This window comes from Serpula lacrymans (assembly GCF_000218685.1).
Source record: "Serpula lacrymans var. lacrymans S7.9 unplaced genomic scaffold SERLAscaffold_11, whole genome shotgun sequence".
Lineage (NCBI taxonomy): Eukaryota > Fungi > Basidiomycota > Agaricomycetes > Boletales > Serpulaceae > Serpula > Serpula lacrymans.
In genome coordinates this window covers 1368670-1390201 of record NW_006763300.1, presented here as the reverse complement: position 1 = coordinate 1390201, position 21532 = coordinate 1368670, and the positions used below count along the sequence as shown (strand labels likewise).

Below are 21532 nucleotides of genomic sequence, written 5' to 3'. Positions count from 1 at the left end.
ACATAATAGCGCTATAAGAAGGGCACACTCGCCCTTTTCTTGATCAGAAGATCATCAGCAGGCTTGCCACCGCTTTCAGATCCAATGCACCCAACAGAGCACACTCATCCTATATTTCTATCCAACACCGCAGATTCAGACTCTGGCATATCTATTCCACTGGGAATATTCATCGGGCTTCTAGCTTCCTTTGTGCAAAGTGCTGGTCTGGCCATACAGCGCCGCAGTCATGTTCTTGATGCTCAACTACCGGAGAGCAACCGAAGGGTGGAGCACAAACGCCCGTGAGTCCCTCCCGTACTCGAAATTGCGTCTAGCTAACATCTCCTCAAAGGTTATGGCTACTAGGCTTTGGTATGCTCCTCGTTCTCTGGTTACTTCAGTTAAACTGACCCACTTGCAACAGCCATATTTCTCACATCGAATGTCTTCGGATCTGTCATCCAAATCGCCTCCCTCCCGGTTGTCATTCTTGCTCCTCTAGGGGCCGTCTCCCTTCTATGGAATGCACTCTTTTCGCGTATTCTCTTTCGCCTCCCTCTCCTCTTGGGTACTGCACTTATCGCAGGTGGTGCAGCACTCATCGCCGTGTACGGCATCGTCCCAGAAACGACCCGCAGTCTTGAAGAACTTATGGCGCTCTTTGCTCGTCATGCATTCATAGCTTGGTTCTGCATAGAAGGGTTTGTTCTGGCCGTGTGTCTCGTGGTGGTGAGTCCTTTTCATGACTGTTCGCCTTTGAATGCGTGCCTGTGGGTCGTTACTCACGACCGCTACAGACCCATATAGTGGAGTTTTCATTCACTCGTTCCTATAAAGCTATGTGCTTGTCCTCGCCGTCAGGCTCAGGACCTTCTTCACTCTCAGCTTCACCGTCAAGTACACCTCCCCTATCACCCACTCCTTTACCATCATCGATACATCAACATCCGTCTGTACTGACCACTGGCCTTACAGAAGAACTCACAACCACAGGATTGACCGAGCGTACACCATTAATAGATCCCAAGCTGAGATCGACGGAATCCAGCCTCAGCGGGTCCGCACCCTCATCTTTAAGCCTCGACCACCACAAGTCCCACACTACTCCTCGTGGTTTCTCTCCACGCACGCCTTTCTTCCTTGCACTCGCATATGCCGCTGCTTCAGGCACACTTTCTGGTCTTTGTCTCATTTTTGCGAAATCTGGTGTGGAACTCCTCATTCTAACGCTCCGTGGTGCCAACCAATTCCACCACTGGGAAGCATGGGTGCTCGTTGGTGGTCTTGTGGCTTTTGCGCTTGGCCAGTTATGGTATCTCAACCGAGGACTGAGGTTCGCAGACCCAGCCGTTGTCTGCCCATGTACGTATTGCAAGCGTTCCCTCTCGTATTTGCTCATATATTTCTTTTCATGAATTCTATAGCGGCTTTCTGCTTCTACAACTTCTCTTCCATCATCAATGGGGTGATCTATTACGATCAACTGGTTCTTCTCTCCGCGGGGAACATCGCCCTCGTTGTTCTTGGCATGTTCCTATTACTCGCCGGCGTCTGGGCCGTAAGTGTTCAAGCAGGAGCAGATGTCCGTTCTTGGGAGGAAGGTGACGACAAGGCCGAAGGGTCTGTCGAAGGACAGGAAGGACTATTAGATGCAGAATCAACAGATAGGGGATTGGAAGATAGCGCAAGAGTGGAGGAAGGGCTTCTAATGGCGCCTTCGTATACCGCAGATCAGAAATCTAGGTCTAGATCTAAATCAAGAATACAGGTTATTGCACCTCCCATCGATCGTCAGTCTCATTCCGAGGGTGCACAGCGTTCCAATTCCGGATCTGTCTCGATGCACACACTTTATCCTCTACCTGGAGACTCTCCACCCCACTTACAACCTTCCACCCGCTCGCATTCACACGCGCATTCGCAGACTCTTTCCCTCTCCCAACCGCACTCTGGTCTTTCCACCCACCTGTCGTCTCCTCCCTCGCAAGGCGGCTCCTTCCTCCTCTCACCGACTATATCGACATCTCGCTCATCGCGTCGTCGGTCCACGTATGGTGACCCATCGATGAGCCGTGCCAACAGGGCGTCGTTATCACTTCCCCATCCCTCGCTTTCTCCACCCCTTCGAGGCGGTCTGTCGATCGGGCTATCGCCCGCAAGTCCTGGCTTTTCGCTCGTGCCCAGGTCGAGGGTCAGTGGGTCAGACTCGGGCCCTGGGTTTGGAGATGTCGTGGATGCTGCTGTGACTGCGAGGAAGGGGAGGGTGGTGAGCGAGAATGGTTTGAGGAGGTGGTGGGAGGCGAGGAGGGACGATGCGGACGAGAATGGCAGAGGTGAGGAATGTGAACGCGATGAAAGCGGGGCTGGAAGGGACGGAAAGGCGAAAATGCGGTGGGGATGGCTGAGGCATGTTTTCGCTGGCCGACAAAACTCGCGTGAAGTCCAGGAGAGGCCGTGACGTGTGGATGTCGGATAGCTCGGAAACGGAGGTTTCCAAGTATGTACATTGCACACAGACAAGACATTTCAGATTTTACTCATAATGGTATATTCGAGGCTACAGGATTATACATAGCACGCAGATCGTCCCGTTCTACGGTTATGCAGCCCTCCGGCGCACACTGCCATGCCTAATTTTTTTTTGTTACCTACGCGAGCCGCTCCAGAAAGCTGCTACTCACTTCCTCCTCTGACACAAGATCTACGTAAATGGCCTTGTGAGTGTTGGTAGGAAAACACTTGAACGAGGTATTTATAAAACAAGGGTCCTGGATGATCTGCCTGCTACACTATAATACTATTATAGGCTATGTGTTCGCATGAGACTAGCATTTACGAGTCAGTGACTTGTCAGATTGTCGTCAGGACATTGCACAACCACTTGTCAAATCAATGGGCGGATGTGACTCGATAAAGTGTGTGAAACCAAACCTTCGTGAGAAATTCGTCAGTCTGCACAAACGCCCAAAATTACCGACGCGGCATCGTAATAACAAGCCAGTTCAATAGACGAGGTTGTTTCGATAAATATCTCATATCTCATCGCTCTGACACTTATCAAATGATCTTAAGGGAGCAGGGCAGGAGTATGTGTGGCATGAAGGCTGGAGAAGGTCTTCTCGACGATCTAGAGAACCTGATACCCGATATCGAGTCACCGCTTAAAGGGGCACTGCCATCCTAGTAACACTTTGTTATAACAAGTCTATCAACCACTACTGTAAGTAAACGGAGTTCCAATATCCTTTGCACCTCTCCACACAGAAGTTAATCGATATACCTGTTTTCACGGTACACATTAAATTCGTGAGTCAAGATCTCATCGTTGCACCGACTATAAAGCTTATCCACCACCTTTATATCAACCAGTAAGATGCTCACAGCCACTTGTCACTGCAAAGCTATTCGCATCGTATTTCCACCCCCAACCGAGCCTCTTAACGAGTGCCTCTGCTCAATCTGCCGTCGCTACGGTGCTTTGTGGGCATATTATCCTGTCAAGGATGTGCAGATCATCAGAGATCAAGCCGACGTTACAGATCCGGATGGTATCTACCTCTGGGGTGACAAGATGTGCGAGTTCCACCGATGTGCAAAGTGTGGGTGCGTGACGCATTGGGAGGCGACAGACAAGTCATATCCGAAGATGGGCGTCAACGCGAGGATGCTTGAGAGAGTCGATTTGGAGGCACTCGAGACTTTGAAATCAGATGGCCCGTAGCCGATAAGATCAGGTCCAGACTATCCTGGCATCACACATGTAGTTGTAGGTTTATTTTTCCTGACGATTGATTATTGACATTCGCGCCTCCTCAGGCAGAGTACTTGAATAATGTAATTTTTATGTTTTGCATGGATAAAACAGGGGCGTAGTGTGCATGCCTCGTTCGCCAGAAAAAATGTCGTGCGATCATCTGGGATACGAGGATTGTGAGAAAGCAGCATTGACAGTGCCACTGATCATCTTCGAGAACTTACAAAGTAGCCCTCAACGTTCAACGTTCAACATCCATCAAGTTCCGTTGATACCGATATCAATTTTTTATACTGCAAGGCGGCGGCGGGGGACACGAAAAGAAATAATCATAATCAACGGGGGAGACTGCAACTTGTGCTCGTCGGCATTTTGAGTGCTTCGATTCCTGCTTCGATATTCGTAACTAACTTGAACGCGCATGTCTTCTTAATAAGTCAATCCAAGACTACTTCCAACAATCATGAAACGGTGTATCACTAAATAAGGCTTTATGGCGCTGGTCTTATGGAAGTGCAGTAGTGCATACGGCTTCCTATAAAGATTTCTATTTCTATGATGTTCTGACCCGCACCACACGTCCACTACTCTACGTCTTGCATTGTTTCCTTTCTTCAGAATGCGTTTTGCTCTGGCCACTGTTGTCACTGTTCTCCCGCTTTTAATTGCTGCCACTCCAAACACCGCTTCCAAGAACACTCTGAAAATACCCATTGCGAAGCATTCTAGCTTGGTTGACCAACATGGGGTCGTCGATATCATTGCCCTCAAGTCACATGTCACCAGCGCTGTAGCGTACGTTATCTTACCCTCTTATTCTCTCTCTCGTACTGATTCCCTATACAGCAAGATTAACTATGGGTTCAGCAAGTTTGAGAAGAACACGGGTGCCCCTCATCCTAATGCCAAGCCTGAAGCGGTCGGGAACTCTGGGAGTATCCCTCTGACTGATGACCATGGTCAACTCTGGTTTGGAAGCATCTCCGTCGGAACTCCCGCTGTCACTTACACCGGTATTCATTGACCTATATTTCCGTTACGCTCATGTCACTGACCGAGTTTCTTCCAAAGTCGACTTCGACACTGGAAGCAGTGACTTGTTCTTACCTGGTCCCAATTGCTCCTCGACCTGCTCAGGTCACACTATTTATAATCCTCTCACTAGCACCACTTCGAAGGATTTAGGCGGGACTTTCACGCTCACATACGGCGATGGTTCAACCGTGGAGGGCGAGCTCTATTCCGACACTGTCTCTATCGCTGGCCTCTCTGTATGTATCTGGCCAAACGTATATTCACACAATTAATATCTGATATACTCGTACATCTCAGGCCACTGGACAAACCCTCGGTGCCGCTTCTCAGTACTCCACTGGATTCGCAAAGTCTCAATTCCCTGCTGATGGTTTACTGGGCATGGCCTTTCAATCTCTATCGGACTACCGCGCCTCCCCCGTTTTCCAGACTCTCGTCTCGGAAGGCCGTACTAGCGAACCTGTGTTCGCCTTCAAGCTCGCCACCTCCGGCTCCGAGCTTCATATCGGTGGTACCGACTCTAAAGCCTACACTGGCGAGTTCTCTTACGCAGACGTCGTCCTACCAGTCAGTTTTCTTTTTCCTTTTCTTGATCCCACAATAACCGAGTGACTTTCTGGATATCGGTTAGGCCTACTGGCAGGTCATCATGGATAGCATCCAAGGCAATGGCCACGCTTCTCTCTTCTCCGTCAACTGCATTATCGACACCGGAACTACACTTGTTATCGGTGACACCTTTAGCGTCGATCTTTTATACAGCGAAGTGGGTGGTACGGATGCTTCGGATACTGTCGGCGAAGGGTTCTACACCTGTGCGTAGAAAATCGTGGTGGCTATTTCCTCGGACTGTATTCTGACAGGCCCTCTTTCTCCAGTCCCCTGTAACAATGTCCCCAAAGTCAGCTTCACCTTCAGCGGAAAATCCTTTCCCATCTCTCCCAGCACCTTCAACCTTGGCCCAGTCGCCGTTGGTTCTCCCGATTGCGTCGGCGGCATCGTCGCTTCCAGTATTATCAGTGATGCCCCACGTGAGTAGAGCACCACGCAATGCATGCAGTGTTCGAGCACTGACTGACAAATATCTTCTAGCCTTCTGGATCGTTGGAGATGTTTTCCTCAGTAATGTCTATACTATTTTTGACTTTGGCAACATCCGTGTTGGCTTTGCTGACCTTGCTTAATGTATGTATCATCATCATCGAGAGATGCTAAAGGGGTACGAATGCTGTACACAAGCTGGTGATTGTGTGCATGTATGATCTGTGCGTTCAGGTCATCTGGTTGCGTTTAGCGTTGTGTCGTCGTCCCCGTGGATCCGTTCTGATTCACTACACTTTAATTAACCCCATCCCGTGAAATACTGCCGAGTAATTGATATATGCGATTCAAAAGAGTTATGGACTTCTTAGCTGCAAGACTTTCAGGAGTTGGAAGTTTCAGACGAAGCGACGATCAGCATATACCAGAAGTACCACATATCTGGCACTCGGACCAATGCTGCCTAAAGAGAATAGCTAGGGATCGAGATTAAGCACGAGGACATAAAAGCACAAAGTCAAGGAGAAAGAAAGAAAAAGCGAGCAACGACGACGACGACATTTGTACCTACATCACGGAACTGTACAATGCACAAACCGCAAAGTGTATATCTGTATAGACGCTGAGGAAACCAAAAAAAAAAAAAAAAAAGTGACAATACACCACTCGCAACCCAAATTGTCATCTACATACATCCTCGAAGTCTTGATCGAGGCTCCTATGTGAAATAATTAAAAAGAGTATTCTTTGGTTGTATATGATCTTCTATCTATATGCCCACCCTCGTCGTCGAGTTCATTCGTTTCGTATGCCCATCAGCTCGTGATTCGCGTTCAACCGTGTACCTGCACGTCGGCCTAACCCTCGCTCCGTAACTCCGTAACCGTCTGCTGATGCAATATTCAAAAGCTATCACTCTACCCTCTTGCTCTCGACGAACCCGAGCCTCCTGCTTTCTTCGGCGACACAACACCCGCGTTCTCTTTCGCACTTGCTGACGAGGGGACAGGAGGAGGTCCCCCAGCTGGAACGCCAGCCGCAACCTCATCCACAGGCTTCATCGCGTCTGCCTGCTCCATCTTCCCCTCCTCACTGACATTTCCGACTCCTTTGCCCTTGCCCTTGCCTTCCCGTTCCTTCTCACCCTCCACACCTTCCCCTTCTCCACCCCACCCTTTTCCACCCTCAGCAGCCTCGGCAGCCCGCTTCAAAACATCCACCTCGCCCTTCACAACTACCCCTTCCAGCCACTCGTGTCCCACTAAATCGCCTGCCTTGGCTCGCTTCTCAGGGTGCAGACGGAGCATGGGGATAAGGAACGAGCCGATCGCACTTGCTTCGGATTGTGGGAAAAGATACTTGTCATGTAGGACCGCATCGAGAGGCCAGAACCGCAATTTGGTGATGTGTCGAAGTTCTCCTAGAAACGGTAAGATATTTCAGCGATCATGGTACGAGGTTATAGGGACGGAAGAGCAGATAAGAAGAGCAGAAGCCAACGACTTACCCTTCCTATTGAAGAACTCGCTGCTATACTTCCCACCAAATGCCACCGACTTGGGGATCTCACCCATAAGCTCGATGACCTGCGCCATATGATCGTCATCTTTAGAGTACCGAGAGCCAGAAGCGGGATCGAAGAGGTAGTCGCCGCCGGTGATGAGTTCGAATATCTGTATTTTTGAAGGAAAATGTTAAAATAGTGATAGGTAGTTCGCATTCAAGGTTCGATATAATCTCCGTTCCTTCTCATCCAACTTTCCTGTTTCGCGTCAAACAACCTTGCCTTTCCAATGACCTCCATCCCCGTAGAAATCTTTGCCACTGTTTTAAAAAAGAAACTCACCACGCAAGCAACACTCCAAACATCGGCACTGGTCCCCCATTTTGAACCTAATATAACTTCTGGACACCGATATTGCCGCGTTTGGATATCATCAGTGAAGTGGTGCTCGGTCCATGTCGCTGTTGATATGAATGGTGGCAGATACGACGATGGTGTGTTTTGTGGGTACAGATGAAGAAAAAAATAAAACCAGTGTAAATGAGTACGGCGAACCCAGAAATGAGAACGACGAATAGGAATAGATAGAAAAAAATAAGTGTGATAGTGGAATCAGATAAAGCACAGATATGCACGCGAAGCCTCTGCTTTTTGGACGTCAGAGAGCGCATACAGCCTGAAAGGCCACATCACCACATTACGACACAAAAGTTATATATGAAGGTATAGAAAGATGCAGTTGAATGACAGTAAGAGTGATAGCATATATGCAGGAAATACCAATGCAGACAAGAAGAAAAAATCCAAAATCCAAAATCACATAAACCAGACAGACAGAAGTTGTGATACGCAGCAGGAAAGCATCGAAAACGAGTGGAAGAAGCGCTCACCGTTCCCCAGATCGGCGATCTTGACAGTGATTTTCTCCAAGCCTTCGCCTTCCAGTATACTAGAAGACTGAGCTGAGCTTGCAACCATCGAATCAAGCGAAGCAGAGGGAGGAACGTCAATGGACATAACAGACGTGGAGAGGGGTGGGTTTCCACCAGGATATGTCGGATCAGGCACAGTTTGACTCATAGGTATCGACCTGGCCGTTGACCCACCTGGCGCAATCGGCGTCAGCCATGCGCTTGCACCAGGCGTAGAAGACTCACTGGATGGCGGTTTCAGAGGTGGGATTGGAGCCAGTTGGGTCAGCAAAGAAGGGCCAGGTGGGTGTGCGGGATGAGGCGTTGCGAACTTATTGAACCCTGGAATTGGAGGGGGCGTTGGGTCTGTAGTCGAAGACAGTGATCTCGGGCCTGGAGATTTGCTAGTAGACGCTGGACCTGTAGGGTTAAGGGTAACGTTAGATATTCTCTCTGCCGCTTGCTCTGTCGAATCTGCACGCTGTTTGGTATCGGTCACAGATCCAGCCATGGAAACGGAGCCGGCAGTGGATTTAGGCAGAGAACCAGGCGTAGAAGCTGATCCACTCCCAGTTGTACCGTCCATCCTGCTCATTCCAAACGCCCATTTGTCTAGCATTGGGCTTGAACCGAATGAAGAACTAGGAGATGGGAGGGGCTGGGAACCCGTAATAAAAACGCTTTCGGATCTTGGAGTCTGGTTCCCACCTCTGCCTTTCGAGGGAGGCACACCAACAAGTTTGGTACCGGCAGTAGTAGCGGTTGCATTTGGAGGAGCGGCGGCGAGTTCAGCCTGTATGATGGACTCGACGTCGTCTATGCATATGAGAACGTTTTCTGGTTTGAGATCCGTGTGGATGACACCGCAGCACCTGTGCATATAATCTAAACCGAGGAGAACCTGTTTGGCGATTTGCTTTACGAGAGGCATGGGAACGCCTTTATTTTGATGGCGCTTTATGAGGCCGAGGAGATTTTCACCGAGGACTTCAAAAACCATGCATACATGAACGCCATTAGGGCCCTTGTGTCTGAAGTGGTCGAGGAAAGAGATCACGTGGGATCTGCCTGGGTGGGTGAGAGCAGGGGAAGAAGCAGAAACGGAAGGAGGAGTAGAGGAAGTGATTAAGCGCTGAAGGAGTTTAATCTCATCCAGTGCAGTTTCGGTGTAGCGAGTTGCAGACTTTACGACCTTGAGGGCGACGTGTCTGTTCATCCTGAGCAAACAAAAAAAAAGATGAGGATGGATGGCATCGATGGGGTGGATGTATGCGCGATGATGAAATGATCTGATATACTTACTTAGTATCGCGGGCGAGCCATACGGTTGAGAAATGGCCCCAGCCAAGTTTTCTGACGACGATGTATCTGCCATCTGAGAAGGCGTCGCCGATGTGGACAGGATGGTATCCGCCTTGAACGTAGTCCTCCCAGTCCTCTTCGTCTTCTGTCATGATGGACTGGGAATGAGATGAGTACGACCCGTGAGACATGCTGTGGTAAGGGCGTCACTGGCTGTCGTCCTGTCACTGTGGTGTATCTCGGGTGAGTGTAGATAAGAGATAGCGGACGTCGATTGGTCGATTAGAGCCCGTGGATTAGAGTTCTTTGATATATGCTGAGTGATATCGATTAATATTATATCATATGTATTATATATATGATTATAACCCACTTACTCGTTATTAAAGGCTGCCACCGTCGACGCTGAAGACAACGACTGCAATGGACGAGCAGGGCGACGTTTGGTTCTTTGCCCAAATTACACCCGCTCTCATTGGTCAATCCATGATGACTCAGCGGCCATGCCAAATATTTTTCGGATCATCCTGCCACCGATAAGCATTTTGCCTCCACCATGTCTGACCTACACCTTACTTGCTACTTCCTCGCTTTCTCCTCACACCCACCCATTAGACGAATCTGCCACCGTGTTTCTCCCTCAGAGTTGTTATTATGGCCATACTACATTATCAATATGTCGCTCGAAAGAATCGTGTTCAAGATATACCTGAAGTGTGTTAAGGAAACCACTCCTGGTTTGAAATCTCTGGGCGCTGCAGGTCCCTTGTTTCAATCCCGTCAACTTTCGGACATTTCTGGACGCCACAATCCTTGCTTCCATGCACGCACGCCGCCACGCTAAGCTCCGACAAAATACCTCGAGGCACTTTGAAGTGACCAACAATCAGAATGTCTTCGTCCAACTCCTTCGAAGAACTTCTTCTAACTATAACTATCCTTATAGATAGCCTTTTTCAATATTTACCTTTAATGGACGAAGACATGATTACATTTCGGTCCCCCGTTTGGGAGGCCATGGAACGTCAGAGCTGTGCTAATTAACGAGGTTCTTTTCAGTTATCAGCGTTACGAACCTTCCTCTAAACCCAAATTTACTACAATCACCACCCTTCTATCCTTCTATGAATCTTGATATTGGGAAGGTTTGTGTCGTTACGCACGAATTGCATATAATAAAGGCTTCATCAGTCTTCTCAAGGCGGAAGATATTCGTTTCCTCTTCAAAGCTTCGGTTCTTCTGGACACTCAAGGTCTTTTGAACAGTTCGTCAAGGGTCCACAACCATCATAGTCGCTTCCTATGTTGCTGGGATATCAGCCATGCTCTCTACTAGGCGCACGACGACCTATTGTAAGCTTAACTCACAGCTGATTGTTCACGTCTGACACATGTTGCATCGCTGGCATGTACACTGAAATCCTGCCTCGCTATATCATCCTTTCGCTGGTGCCTTGGACTGTAGACTGGTCTTCCCCTATGTTAGTGCCCTCAACTCACCGTGGCCCTCCACTTTTGTTTAAATCGACTGTGTCATTGTGAGTGAATTTGAAGCGAACATACGCTACACAAGGGCATTTCTCTGGAGAAGAGCATACAACATATCACGAAAAACCGACCTTCAAACCAGAAAGTAAAGCTATACCTAAGCTGTACATACATATTGACAAATAACGTCAAGAGTTGCCTGTCAGTCTGCGTTTACCAACGTGACTTTGAATCTTCAAAGCACTGCATGACGATGCAGCGGTTGTCAATAGGCTCCAGACCATCTGAACTTATCATATACAACTCTTGAACAGGGAGAGGATATCTGCACAATCGTGGTCTGACGTGGGTATGTCGCTTACGCACCTAACAAGCTCTGTAGTGATCGGGATATGATGAAAAAAGGGAACGGCGCAGATTATTGGGTCCCAGGGAAGACTTTGGAAGTGAGTGGACGTCAATGTGAACGAGCACGGTTAAAGTTGCTTTGATAAAAGGCTGCAATAGCCTCTGCTATAAGTCAAGGTTCAGGATCATCATTGCCGATAGACCAGTCCTGAACTGGTAAAATGAACTCTGTCAATGTCGTCACACAATGGTGGTCGGTGCACCAACTATCTGACCGCACATGATGAACGAAAGCTCTTTTCGTAGGTTTTTGGCACGGTCTGGCTCGTCGTAGTCGAACATACGCAGGATGAATGCTGCAAAGTCGTCAACTGTGGATTCCTCTCCCTTTTGTGCATCCCTCAGATAGAATTGTCGATCATTTTTCGTCAAAGGACCTTGCGGCATCAGATGGTAGTTGAGAACAGTGGGAGAGACATGTACTGTCGAAGAAAGCCGCAGTGTCAGCACTGGCAGGGGCGTATGTGTTATATAATGAGATGACTAACGCAATATGACCCAATGCACTCCCGATATGGCATCATCGGCCAGACATGACTTTCAGCTCACTTCCGATCGCTGCAAATCAACTCGACCGCGATGTCTGCCAACGATAATCCAGACCAGCTCGTCCTCTCCTCTGACAATCTTCACGTAAGTCGTCGCGAACCACCCAAATTAAAATCCGCACTAACGAGCCGCCCTCCTCGTGACTTGAACCGCAGCCTGCCAACCTTATCCCCGAGCTGTGCGCCTCGTTCTACAGACTGGGTTGGGTCACTGGCACCGGTGGCGGCATCTGCATTCGAACAGGCGACAAAGTCTACATCGCACCATCGGGTGTACAAAAGGAGCGCATACAGCCTTCGCATATATTCGTCTTGCCTTATCCGCAACCATCACCACACGCAGATCGCGTCTTCCTTCGACGACCTGCATTGGAGCTCAAAGAGTCTGCATGCACCCCGCTCTTCTGGAATGCATTTGAGCTGAGAGACGCAGGAAGTTGTGTCCACACACACTCGCAGAATGCCGTCATGGCCACTTTACTTTGGTCTGGAGATGTCTTTCGGATTTCGCATCAGGTCTGTTTGCGTTATTTCTTACTAAGAGATAACACGATTGCTCATTCATCCGTGTAGGAGGTCAGCATGCCTCCAAAGTTTTTTTTTGTTCAATCCTCACAGAATTATAGATGATCAAGGGCGTGCGTATCTCAGGAACAGGTTCTGCTCTCTCATATCTCGACACACTGGAAGTTCCTATCATCGAAAACACTCCCAACGAAGAGGATCTCAAGGACAGCATGGCAGAAGCGATGAAAGCCCACCCTAATGCTGCTGGTGTTCTGGTGAGACGCCATGGAGTGTACGTCTGGGGCAAAGACTGGGAGAAAGCTAAAACACAGACTGAGGTATGGTTAATTCTCTTCGTTTTCATATCAATAAGCAATTCTGAATTTCGTTGTTTGTCCACATCTCTGAACCTCGTATGGATAGTGCCTCGACTACCTCTTTGAAATTGGTGTAAAAATGAAGCTGGCAGGAGTTCCAACCGTGCTGAACGCATGATTCATAGTTATTTCCGGATCTCATGGCTATCAGGCGTGACTCGATTTCGATGGTTTTGGAGTAAATCAAGGATAGCGGAAAAAATGTATCATACAGACTGCAAAGCGAAAAAGTAGAAGGTAAGTATGTTCTGTTCGTTACCTTTATCATCTCGATCTTAACATGGTTCTTAGTGATATAAATGTATGCTGTATTTCAAAAATTAGATCACTGCTCTAAACAGGCTCATGCGTATATACGCATGTATGGGAATATTTATCGAGAAAGCATGTCTTTGCTGCTCATCACCATTGAATTTTTTTTTTCAGAGGTATGGTTTTGACTGCCTAACTACATTTGTGCCATTCTTAGAGCCACACTTATACGTCATCTCCCCTGGACTCTTTTTCATGCTGACTTTTTCCATACTCCTCTTTGTGTGCCACTCAGCTTTTCATTCTCATATCGCCATTGCTCAACTCCTGGCAAGGTCTTTTAAGCGTCGTACTTTCCTCGTGGTCAGTGCTAAATATAATATTTGCATTACTCTCTCACTTAGGCTTCAGGGCCCGTCTCTTGCAGCATAATACAAAGAATCCAAAAGCAGAACTGGCCATAAGCCTCATAGTTACGAACTCGCTACATTTATCAAAGACATAAACATCTTGCGTCAGTGTCACGATAACAACCCGCACGATACACGAAAACTATCGTATATGCCACTGTGCGGTGCTTTTCTGTGCGACTCGCCACCTCTTATCACAAAGTCACTTTCAAGAGTGGCATGCTCAAGGTAACAGTTGTGAAGCGCCACAAGTAGTAAAGCGATAAAGCGATAAAGACACGATGATCACCCACAGCCATGTGTCCAACCCTAGCTCTATAAAAGCCCTCAGCCCGTATCCTGTCCTCGATCTCCACCAACTCAAACTTCTAGTGTTCTGGTATTCTAGTGTGATTTCATATCTGATTCATCTCTTCTTTCTTCTGCAGTTTCACAATGGGTAATTTGGAGACCTGTAGCGATGGTACTGGTACTGTAACTCGAGATGGAACTCCTATCAATACGAGCCAGGTATGTTATTTCATCGCTACATTACTTGCAGTTATGGAAGTTAGTCGCAGATTCGGACATTACCCATACAGCCTATATCGATGTTCTTTGTATGTTACAAATATCATTCTACGAAGCTAGTCATATTGACAAACGAAGGTTTATCGCAATCGATGTGATGCCAACGGATATATCGTCGCAGAGGCCCTAAACGCAATACCGAAGCCATTCAGATTCACACCAGGCGTATCAATAGAAAATCCCCCTGTGTTCTCTCTCCCTATACCACATGGCAGACTTCGTACAGGCACGCATGTCCGTATCTCAACCCAACCTATCCCATGTATCGACAATTCAGCGCGATATGAACTCCACGCTCAGCCACACATACTGGCTAAACACCTGCGATGGACATGCTTACAAGAGGAGCGCCATCTAGTGAATTACCCACATGGATATTTCAGGCTATGCCGAACTGCAAATGTGGTTGAGCATGGGATCCCTTTCGTCGAGATCGTAGGGATTGGCCCACCACTGATGACGTGTGGTAGTCCTGGTGATATATTCTTCCAGTTCAGCGATAAGACACAGTTTGGTGCCACATGCCCCCCTACGCTTTATATTCGGTACACTGAAGAGTGGAGGCGCACGAATCTAGATGGGTTCACGAGGCATGTGCATCCGTACATTCCGGAACACATTTTGTCCGCATATACTTAGCCAACGAATCAGCTGCCCCAGCACGGAATGAAGGTCTGTGTACAGTGGTGTCGTGATACTATTGTGCGTGGCCCGCCGGCACAGGCGCCTGCTGAACAAAGCTCTGTACGTAAGAGGAGACACAGCGGAACAAGAGCCAGCCCACATCTCAAGCGAAAAAGACAAGAAATGGTTTGTTAGAGGAAGAAGGTGCCAAGTTGCCCTCAGCACCCATCTCCCAAAATGAGGATAATGTCCATGTAGCTCAAGCATCACAGCTGCAGAATGATGGTATGAATACTTCTTTTGCAAATCGCTGGCACCATCAATCACATCACATCACTTAGCTAACAGCACAAAAACTAGCTCAGGGTCCTCGGGGCCAAGTGCAGCAGAAGGTAACAGCGAGATCGTAATCCATGGCAAAGTTACTGGTATGATTTTCCGTGGTTTTCACTTGCGCACCCCACTTGAACAAAAGGTGCAGGGCGACATCCCTCGAATGAGCCGACCCCTGATCGGGAAATGACGATTTTTAAATTTGCTGGTAACCTTAAATGGCTGGAAGGGCTTTGGTACGGAATATCACAACAGTGGACTGAAAGAATGAAGGAGGCAAAGGAACAGGTGGATGATGCCAAGGCCGAATTACAACACTACAAGGGAATGGAAGCAAGACAATGCGAGGTAAACAAGCAACTCCAAACGGATGTCGAAAGGCTCTCGGGCAAGTTCGATCTCGTGATGAACGAACTGGAGTCATCGAAGGAGGGGAGCGCAAGAATACATCAAGAAAATACACAGATACGAGATGACATAAAGAAGGTGCAGGAGGAAGTCCAGCATCTGAAAGAAACCAATATGCGATTACTCGAGGAGAAAAAGCATCTCGAGTCAGAGCTGCAAGAGTCAGTGTCGACTGTCAGCAACCTCAACTTACAGAGCAAGGAAGCGGTAGACACAATTGTCATGCTAAACAACGAGATTACCCAACTAGATGAGGAAGCAAACAAACGTGCGTTTGTATTTTACTGGGTATTCTTCATCACTCACAAAGCAAGCCAGTTAGCGAAGAACGAGATAAAGCTCTTCGAACCACGACAGTCACACAACGCCAACTTGCTGATCTAAGCAGACGTTCTGTTAGAACGATGCAACACGCTAGAACTTGATCGTGATGCGTCCTCTACTGTAGTACAGCAGTGCGATATTTTACAGCCAAAGCCATTTAATAAATAAAGTGTCTGGTGTCTATGAATGGCATTATATTCATGTCGAGTTGTTCGACTCTATAAAGTCTGTTACTAGAGCATATGGTCTGTAAAAATGTTAAAGGTATAAACATCGGAAACAGTTGTAGTCAATCTGCCACAGGATAATAATTGTAGCAGAAGACAAAACTGAGTCGAATTCTACTTGGACGATAAGTATTCAATTCACTGATATCGTAATTCGTACATCTGCAAAGTTGCTTTCCTCATGATAGTCCCTTTACCTGTGCGAAGCATAGGTCTGTCGAGGCTGGTGACAAGAATCATCTCTTCATCGATCTGACATGATGATGACACGTTTTGGTTTGCTTCCTCGATTTCAGGCCTATTCATATTTGTCAGCCTAGAGTATCCAAGGATTTAAGAACATGATGCACACCGCAAACTAGCCTTGAGCTTGGCCTTGTCGGTATCAGAGGTCATGTCGGAATTTGGCCTGGGCTCGACGAGGACACCTAGTTTGTTGGCTCCATTACAAAAGACAATAGCACCGCTGATACAGGCATTGGTTGAAATGATACTCTCCAACAAACTAGGGATGACATTTTCACCCGACGTGAGGCTAATGATATCGTCTGCACGACCGACTCTAGTTAATGAAATCACGTTAACTGAAGACCGAGGATGACGATATGAATCGCATACATCTTCCACAGATTCTCTCTTGTTGGATGTTTGATGAATATATCCCCTGTTGCGTAGCCTTTCACATCAGGTAAATTCACAATCGACAGTTCATGAATTTCAGTGTTCTGTAGTCAACAAATCAGTAAGGCATTAATCAGATGTGCTATGGGGGTGTACACTGACCAAGACATGTAGCTCATACAGACCATCGCCCTGAGGAATCCATCTATACTCGGCTCTGTTTGAAAACCTCTGCCATGACCAATGCTCATCTACGCGGTCTTCCATCCTAGGAATGAATTGCGTGAGAGACCCAAACTCGGTTCCTCCGTACAGGCAACCGATATGAACGCCTGATGCAACAAGTTTGTCGCCGGTTTTTGTTGGGAGAAGACCACCCCCATACACCTGGGTGATCCTTCATAAGCTAGATCCAGATATTTACTACTAGGGTACATACCACCATCTCCTGAGTTGCCAGCGTCCTCAGAGCCTCCGGAGATGTACTCCAGGCCTCAAGGAATGTAGGTGATGCGATCAGGGCATTGGCACCTGTTGACCGTACTGCATCCAGAATATTATCTGGTGTCGGGACGATTGGTCGTGAATAAGGATCGTCGAATGAAGTGGGCGGGAAAACGACGACACCACGGACAGACGCCAGTGGGACAAATATTTGGAGGCTTATTCCCATAGCATGGAATGGAGGGAGAGACATCGTGCCAAGGCGAATAGGTATAGGATAGACTCGAGGGTCATAAACAATGGCTGAAAGCGTAGTATCCGCCAATGGTTAGTCTAAAATGCTACTTGAACATTGGGGGAACTTACGACAAGACCACCGTTGTACAGCTGTGAGATGGGATGTAGGTATAGGTTTAGGAAGACCAGTACTTCCGGAAGAGTGGATGTAGATAAGAGTATCGTCCATCTGTGGGCGTGTTTCGCAGCTCGGATAAGGCTCGAACGGATGCTCGGAAGTCTCTGCACCAAGACAAGGATATACTCGAGCAAGATATGGTATTTCCTCGACATCCAGTTCAATCTGGTCGCCACTGTTCATGATCTCGGTACGTATTCCAGTCAACAGGGATTCATGATTGCGCTGTATAGTAAGTAGACGACGGCATCCTGTTTTGCGAAGCATGTTTACAATGGCAGCAGGGGAATTCGTTGGTGCCATGGGAAGGGGCTAGCACCAGGCAAAGTAAGATCACAAAAAAAAATACCGCAAAAAGCATAGGACACTTACTATAAAACCAGCGAGCATCATACCTGCCACTACAGTGTGGTATAGAATGGTATCTGTACTGGCGACAATCCCCACCACCTGCCCCTCATTTCCCACACGATGCGGTCTCAACATATGTGCGACACGATGGCATGCATGAGCAAACTCGAGATAGGTGATCACAGTGGTCTTGGGAGGCGAGAACGAAGCTTTAGCATCGTTGGAATACAAGTAGCAGGGTAGTGATGAATTGTGGCGAAGATGAAAGTTAATGAGATCGGGAAGTAAGAGTGATCCGTCCAAAGAAGGGTATGAACAATCCTTGGTGGCAGGAAGAACCTGAGATGTATCATCGTCAAGCCTTTTGTTTAACATAATGTATGAAGTGTTGGCAAAAGTCATTGATATCTCACTGTATTTATATTCGCGATAGCACACCGCGCTTGTAAAGCTAACACAATTTCGGTCGGGTTAGATCGTACGTCGTAGCAACGTCTCGAAGGTTAGAATATGATATCTTGGTCTTTCCGAGCTAGAGAAGTACAAAGGCTATGAGAGACGATTAAGCCTATCGAGATGTGACGTTCTTTGATGCTTACATATGCGGATGGAACATGAGCTTGTCGACGTGAACGTAGTCCCCTGTCGTAATATTCCTCGCGCCAATGTGATGGGTGTTATCTGAATGTTGATTTTGAGGGTACGAGCTAAGCAACTCCGCCATCAAACTCCTTGCTGCACGCAGAGTGACTGGCTCAACATCGGTTCTGTGTTTGGCTTAGCATCAACGCGTCAATTGTCGAATTGGTCGTTGCGCAGTAAAGCATGATGAAGGCCTGTCGGTTTGCATAGGAATGATACCAGCAAATTGATGTGTAGGCCTTCAGAACTGATAAAACAGTTCTAATGGCTTACTGTAAATAGACCTGACACCCAGTCAAACGACCTCAGCACGGATAAGCCTTCAGCAATATATCCTCTAGCAACGTTAGGTATACGTACTTCTACTGGGAAAAGAATGATGCCATCATTAATGATCGACACTCTACGCAAGCTCTCGGAGATGCACCGAACAACCACGCACAACCCGAGCAGAAGCCGAAGTGTGCAACCATTTAACAGAACGGCATATCAACATAAGAGTGGTGCTGTGTGCTGTGTGTGGAGTGGGAGTCACTGTGTTGCTATATCAAATGGTGAATTGGGAGGTCTAAATCTCACTCAACCTCAGAATGACATCTAGGTGTTGTTCCTCACGTAGCACGAGCCTGTTATTGAACTCTGTGGAACTTAGTGAGGTGGAAAATGTGTAAAAGACAGATCACAAGCCTGAATATACTAGAACCTAATCCCATTTGAGGGTATTACACAAGCTTTGAGAGTCCGGACACCTTTCCATCGTTTACCGATACTAGTCCTATCTCATAGTCGGAAAGTTGAATCGGTAGGCCGTTGGCAGCGGTTACAGAATTGTATTCGCCACTACGTACCTCAGGCTGTGCTTTGACGGCAGACTTTTTACAGATAGCAAAGTGGCACCAAACTTGCTAAAAGGAAAAGAATAGGACCCCTGAATATCCCTATAAAACCCTGATCAGCCATCCGGACAAAAATAGGCAAAAACACGAAAAAACCTTGCTGAGAATCCGGACAAAAATCCCCAAAATTACGAAATGCCTTGTTTGGGAGTCCGGACACCGGTCATACCTTTCTGACAAATGTTGTGTACCAATCCGGACATACTAGGATGACCTCAGTCAAGATAGCCAATGACGAAAGCTTCAGTAGCCTGTTCAGTGAAGTGGTAGTGGTTGATGGGCTTGCGAGGCTGGAGGTTGATGGTTCAAATCATGTGAATGGCCCGTTTTTACTTTTGATGTAGGATGCATTTTGCTGTGGTGCTGATCTAAATTTTTGAAATTGGTGTTTCAACTCATCGACTCACGAGAGACCGTTTGAACTAATCATGCTGGGATTTTAACACATTTCAGTTGTCACTCTGAGCTGTAAATCTGGTGGGAAAACTGGGAGACATGCAGCTGTCACAAGCGTCAAAAATATATCAGCAATCTCTTATGTGGTTGTGCAGACCTTTCAGCAACGCTTCCTCAATCATTTTCCCCCAATTCCAGAAGCAATAGCCGCATATCAAACTTACCAATTCACTATTCTCCCTTCAACATCATTCCTATGCCTTCTAGCTCAACTGGTGAAGTAGAGAGGAAATAACATTGATATCAGCAACAAAGATTTCAAGTTGTCTGATATTTTCTCTCGACAGGTAGAAAAATTTGATCAAGCCATGAAACTCTTTCGACAGCGAGGCAAAAACAAGGCAGGGCAGGAGGCAGTTTGTTCGGACACTCAGGACAAGGTTTAATTTAACAATATAGATCATATATATAATATTGTATGGGGTCAAGGAGGCTGCCCGCTGTAATTACAAAGCAGCTGTAGTCAAGGTTCAACTCTACACTTTGTCTACTCATCCCCTGTTAGCACATCTGGACAATTTGATAAAATTGGATAATGACCAGACCAGGGATTGAACCTGGAACCTTCTGGATACATGCCAGCTGCTCTACCAATTGAGCTATATGGCCAAGGTTACAATGTAGGATCTTAAACATGACATGCAACCACGGATGTCTTACACAGAATAGCTGCTGCATACTGGGCTGGCTTACAAATCAGAGGTATTATCCTATGGGGTATTGGTATGTCAGAGTATATTCTAACACAATTTGACCGATTTGGCCCAAAATTTCAAACATACCTATCCTTGTGTATCTATCCGGACAAATTTTCATGAAATTGGAACCTTGCGGGCGATCCGGACATTTAATGCCCAATTTTTCCAAAGTCTGTATGGCTCCTGAAAAATCAGGGTTCCATAGGGATATTCAGGGGTCCTAAAAGAATCTGATGCTAGGTCTTGCAACAGCCTGAGATACTTAATTGAGTCAGGGAGGAGTCGTCCCTGACTGAAGGACTAAGAATTGAATAGACAATGATATGCTTACAAGTGGAGTTGCAGTAATGGAGCTCAAAAAAGTTCAAACTTGAATACTGTTTTCAGTTTAACTTAAAAGCAGTCCGGTCACGGTTCGGTTGACTGGCAGCATTTTTGGACCTCTGGTGCGTACTAGTATCCATAAAGTGCAGTATATTGTAGTACTCAAGTTACTATGTTGTCAATTATTACGGGGAGTTATCTCATCATACGAGTCTCATACCGTTCTTCCTCTCCGGTTGGACCATAGGCACTCACTATGTGCTCTGTGATTTTTTTCTGACCATGCGCGAAATGATACAGTCCGTGAATTGTGGTACAACCTTGAGTAGCGATAAGGATAAGCCTCATCAACAATTCGGCACAACACTTACCGGGCCTCCTCCCTTTTGTAATGCTGATGCGCTCCTCGCCAAAAATGGTCAATGTTCGAAAGAGGAGGGCAACTGCAGTTAGAGAGTCCATTCGGCAGCACAGTCTCTGCAAACATATTTAGGATGCCCTCTGGTAGATTTTAAACAAGCGGTGTCGATGATGAGAACTGTAGTTAGAAAACCACACACAAAACAAACTAACACACAATCCTCCCAGATTCCACGGAACTTGTTTATGGGCTTTGCCTCCTAGAACAGTGGAGTGGTCTGGTTGTTCGTGGGGTGGTACGTATAAAGATCCTTCAAAGT

General features: G+C 47.2%; 6 protein-coding genes across 6 annotated transcripts; 4 read left to right on the top strand and 2 right to left on the bottom strand.

Annotated features, from left to right (window-relative positions):
- Window positions 1-84: 84 nt before the first annotated feature.
- SERLADRAFT_441121 (uncharacterized protein) lies at window positions 85-2440 on the top strand (the record flags this gene model as incomplete). The annotated part of the gene is made up of 5 exons (XM_007321619.1): window positions 85-284; window positions 335-354; window positions 407-711; window positions 780-1344; window positions 1407-2440. 5 exons carry the CDS (start codon window positions 85-87, stop codon window positions 2438-2440), a joined length of 2124 nt encoding a protein of 707 aa, XP_007321681.1.
- A 2230-nt stretch (window positions 2441-4670) lies between these two features.
- SERLADRAFT_335370 (uncharacterized protein) lies at window positions 4671-5955 on the top strand (the record flags this gene model as incomplete). The annotated part of the gene is made up of 6 exons (XM_007321618.2): window positions 4671-4749; window positions 4808-5007; window positions 5069-5338; window positions 5403-5586; window positions 5650-5790; window positions 5864-5955. Coding segments are annotated over 6 exons (966 nt in total), but the record flags the coding sequence as incomplete, so codon positions are not given.
- A 224-nt stretch (window positions 5956-6179) lies between these two features.
- SERLADRAFT_357619 (uncharacterized protein) lies at window positions 6180-9720 on the bottom strand (the record flags this gene model as incomplete). Its single annotated transcript, XM_007321617.1, has 6 exons — window positions 6180-7232; window positions 7320-7485; window positions 7659-7777; window positions 8207-8254; window positions 8648-9444; window positions 9530-9720. The coding sequence occupies 6 exons, from the start codon at window positions 9718-9720 to the stop codon at window positions 6730-6732; spliced, it is 1824 nt and encodes a 607-aa protein (XP_007321679.1).
- A 2284-nt stretch (window positions 9721-12004) lies between these two features.
- SERLADRAFT_474929 (uncharacterized protein) lies at window positions 12005-13279 on the top strand (the record flags this gene model as incomplete). The annotated part of the gene is made up of 5 exons (XM_007321616.1): window positions 12005-12058; window positions 12130-12489; window positions 12600-12818; window positions 12904-13094; window positions 13149-13279. 4 exons carry the CDS (start codon window positions 12005-12007, stop codon window positions 12973-12975), a joined length of 705 nt encoding a protein of 234 aa, XP_007321678.1.
- Window positions 13280-15535: 2256 nt separating this feature from the next.
- Window positions 15536-16052, top strand: SERLADRAFT_397443 (uncharacterized protein; the record flags this gene model as incomplete). The annotated part of the gene is made up of 2 exons (XM_007321615.1): window positions 15536-15722; window positions 15773-16052. The coding sequence occupies 2 exons, from the start codon at window positions 15569-15571 to the stop codon at window positions 15877-15879; spliced, it is 261 nt and encodes an 86-aa protein (XP_007321677.1).
- Window positions 16053-16143: 91 nt separating this feature from the next.
- Window positions 16144-18238, bottom strand: SERLADRAFT_441116 (uncharacterized protein; the record flags this gene model as incomplete). The annotated part of the gene is made up of 7 exons (XM_007321614.1): window positions 16144-16303; window positions 16358-16567; window positions 16624-16730; window positions 16789-17013; window positions 17066-17373; window positions 17437-17797; window positions 17858-18238. The coding sequence occupies 7 exons, from the start codon at window positions 18236-18238 to the stop codon at window positions 16144-16146; spliced, it is 1752 nt and encodes a 583-aa protein (XP_007321676.1).
- Window positions 18239-21532: the final 3294 nt, after the last annotated feature.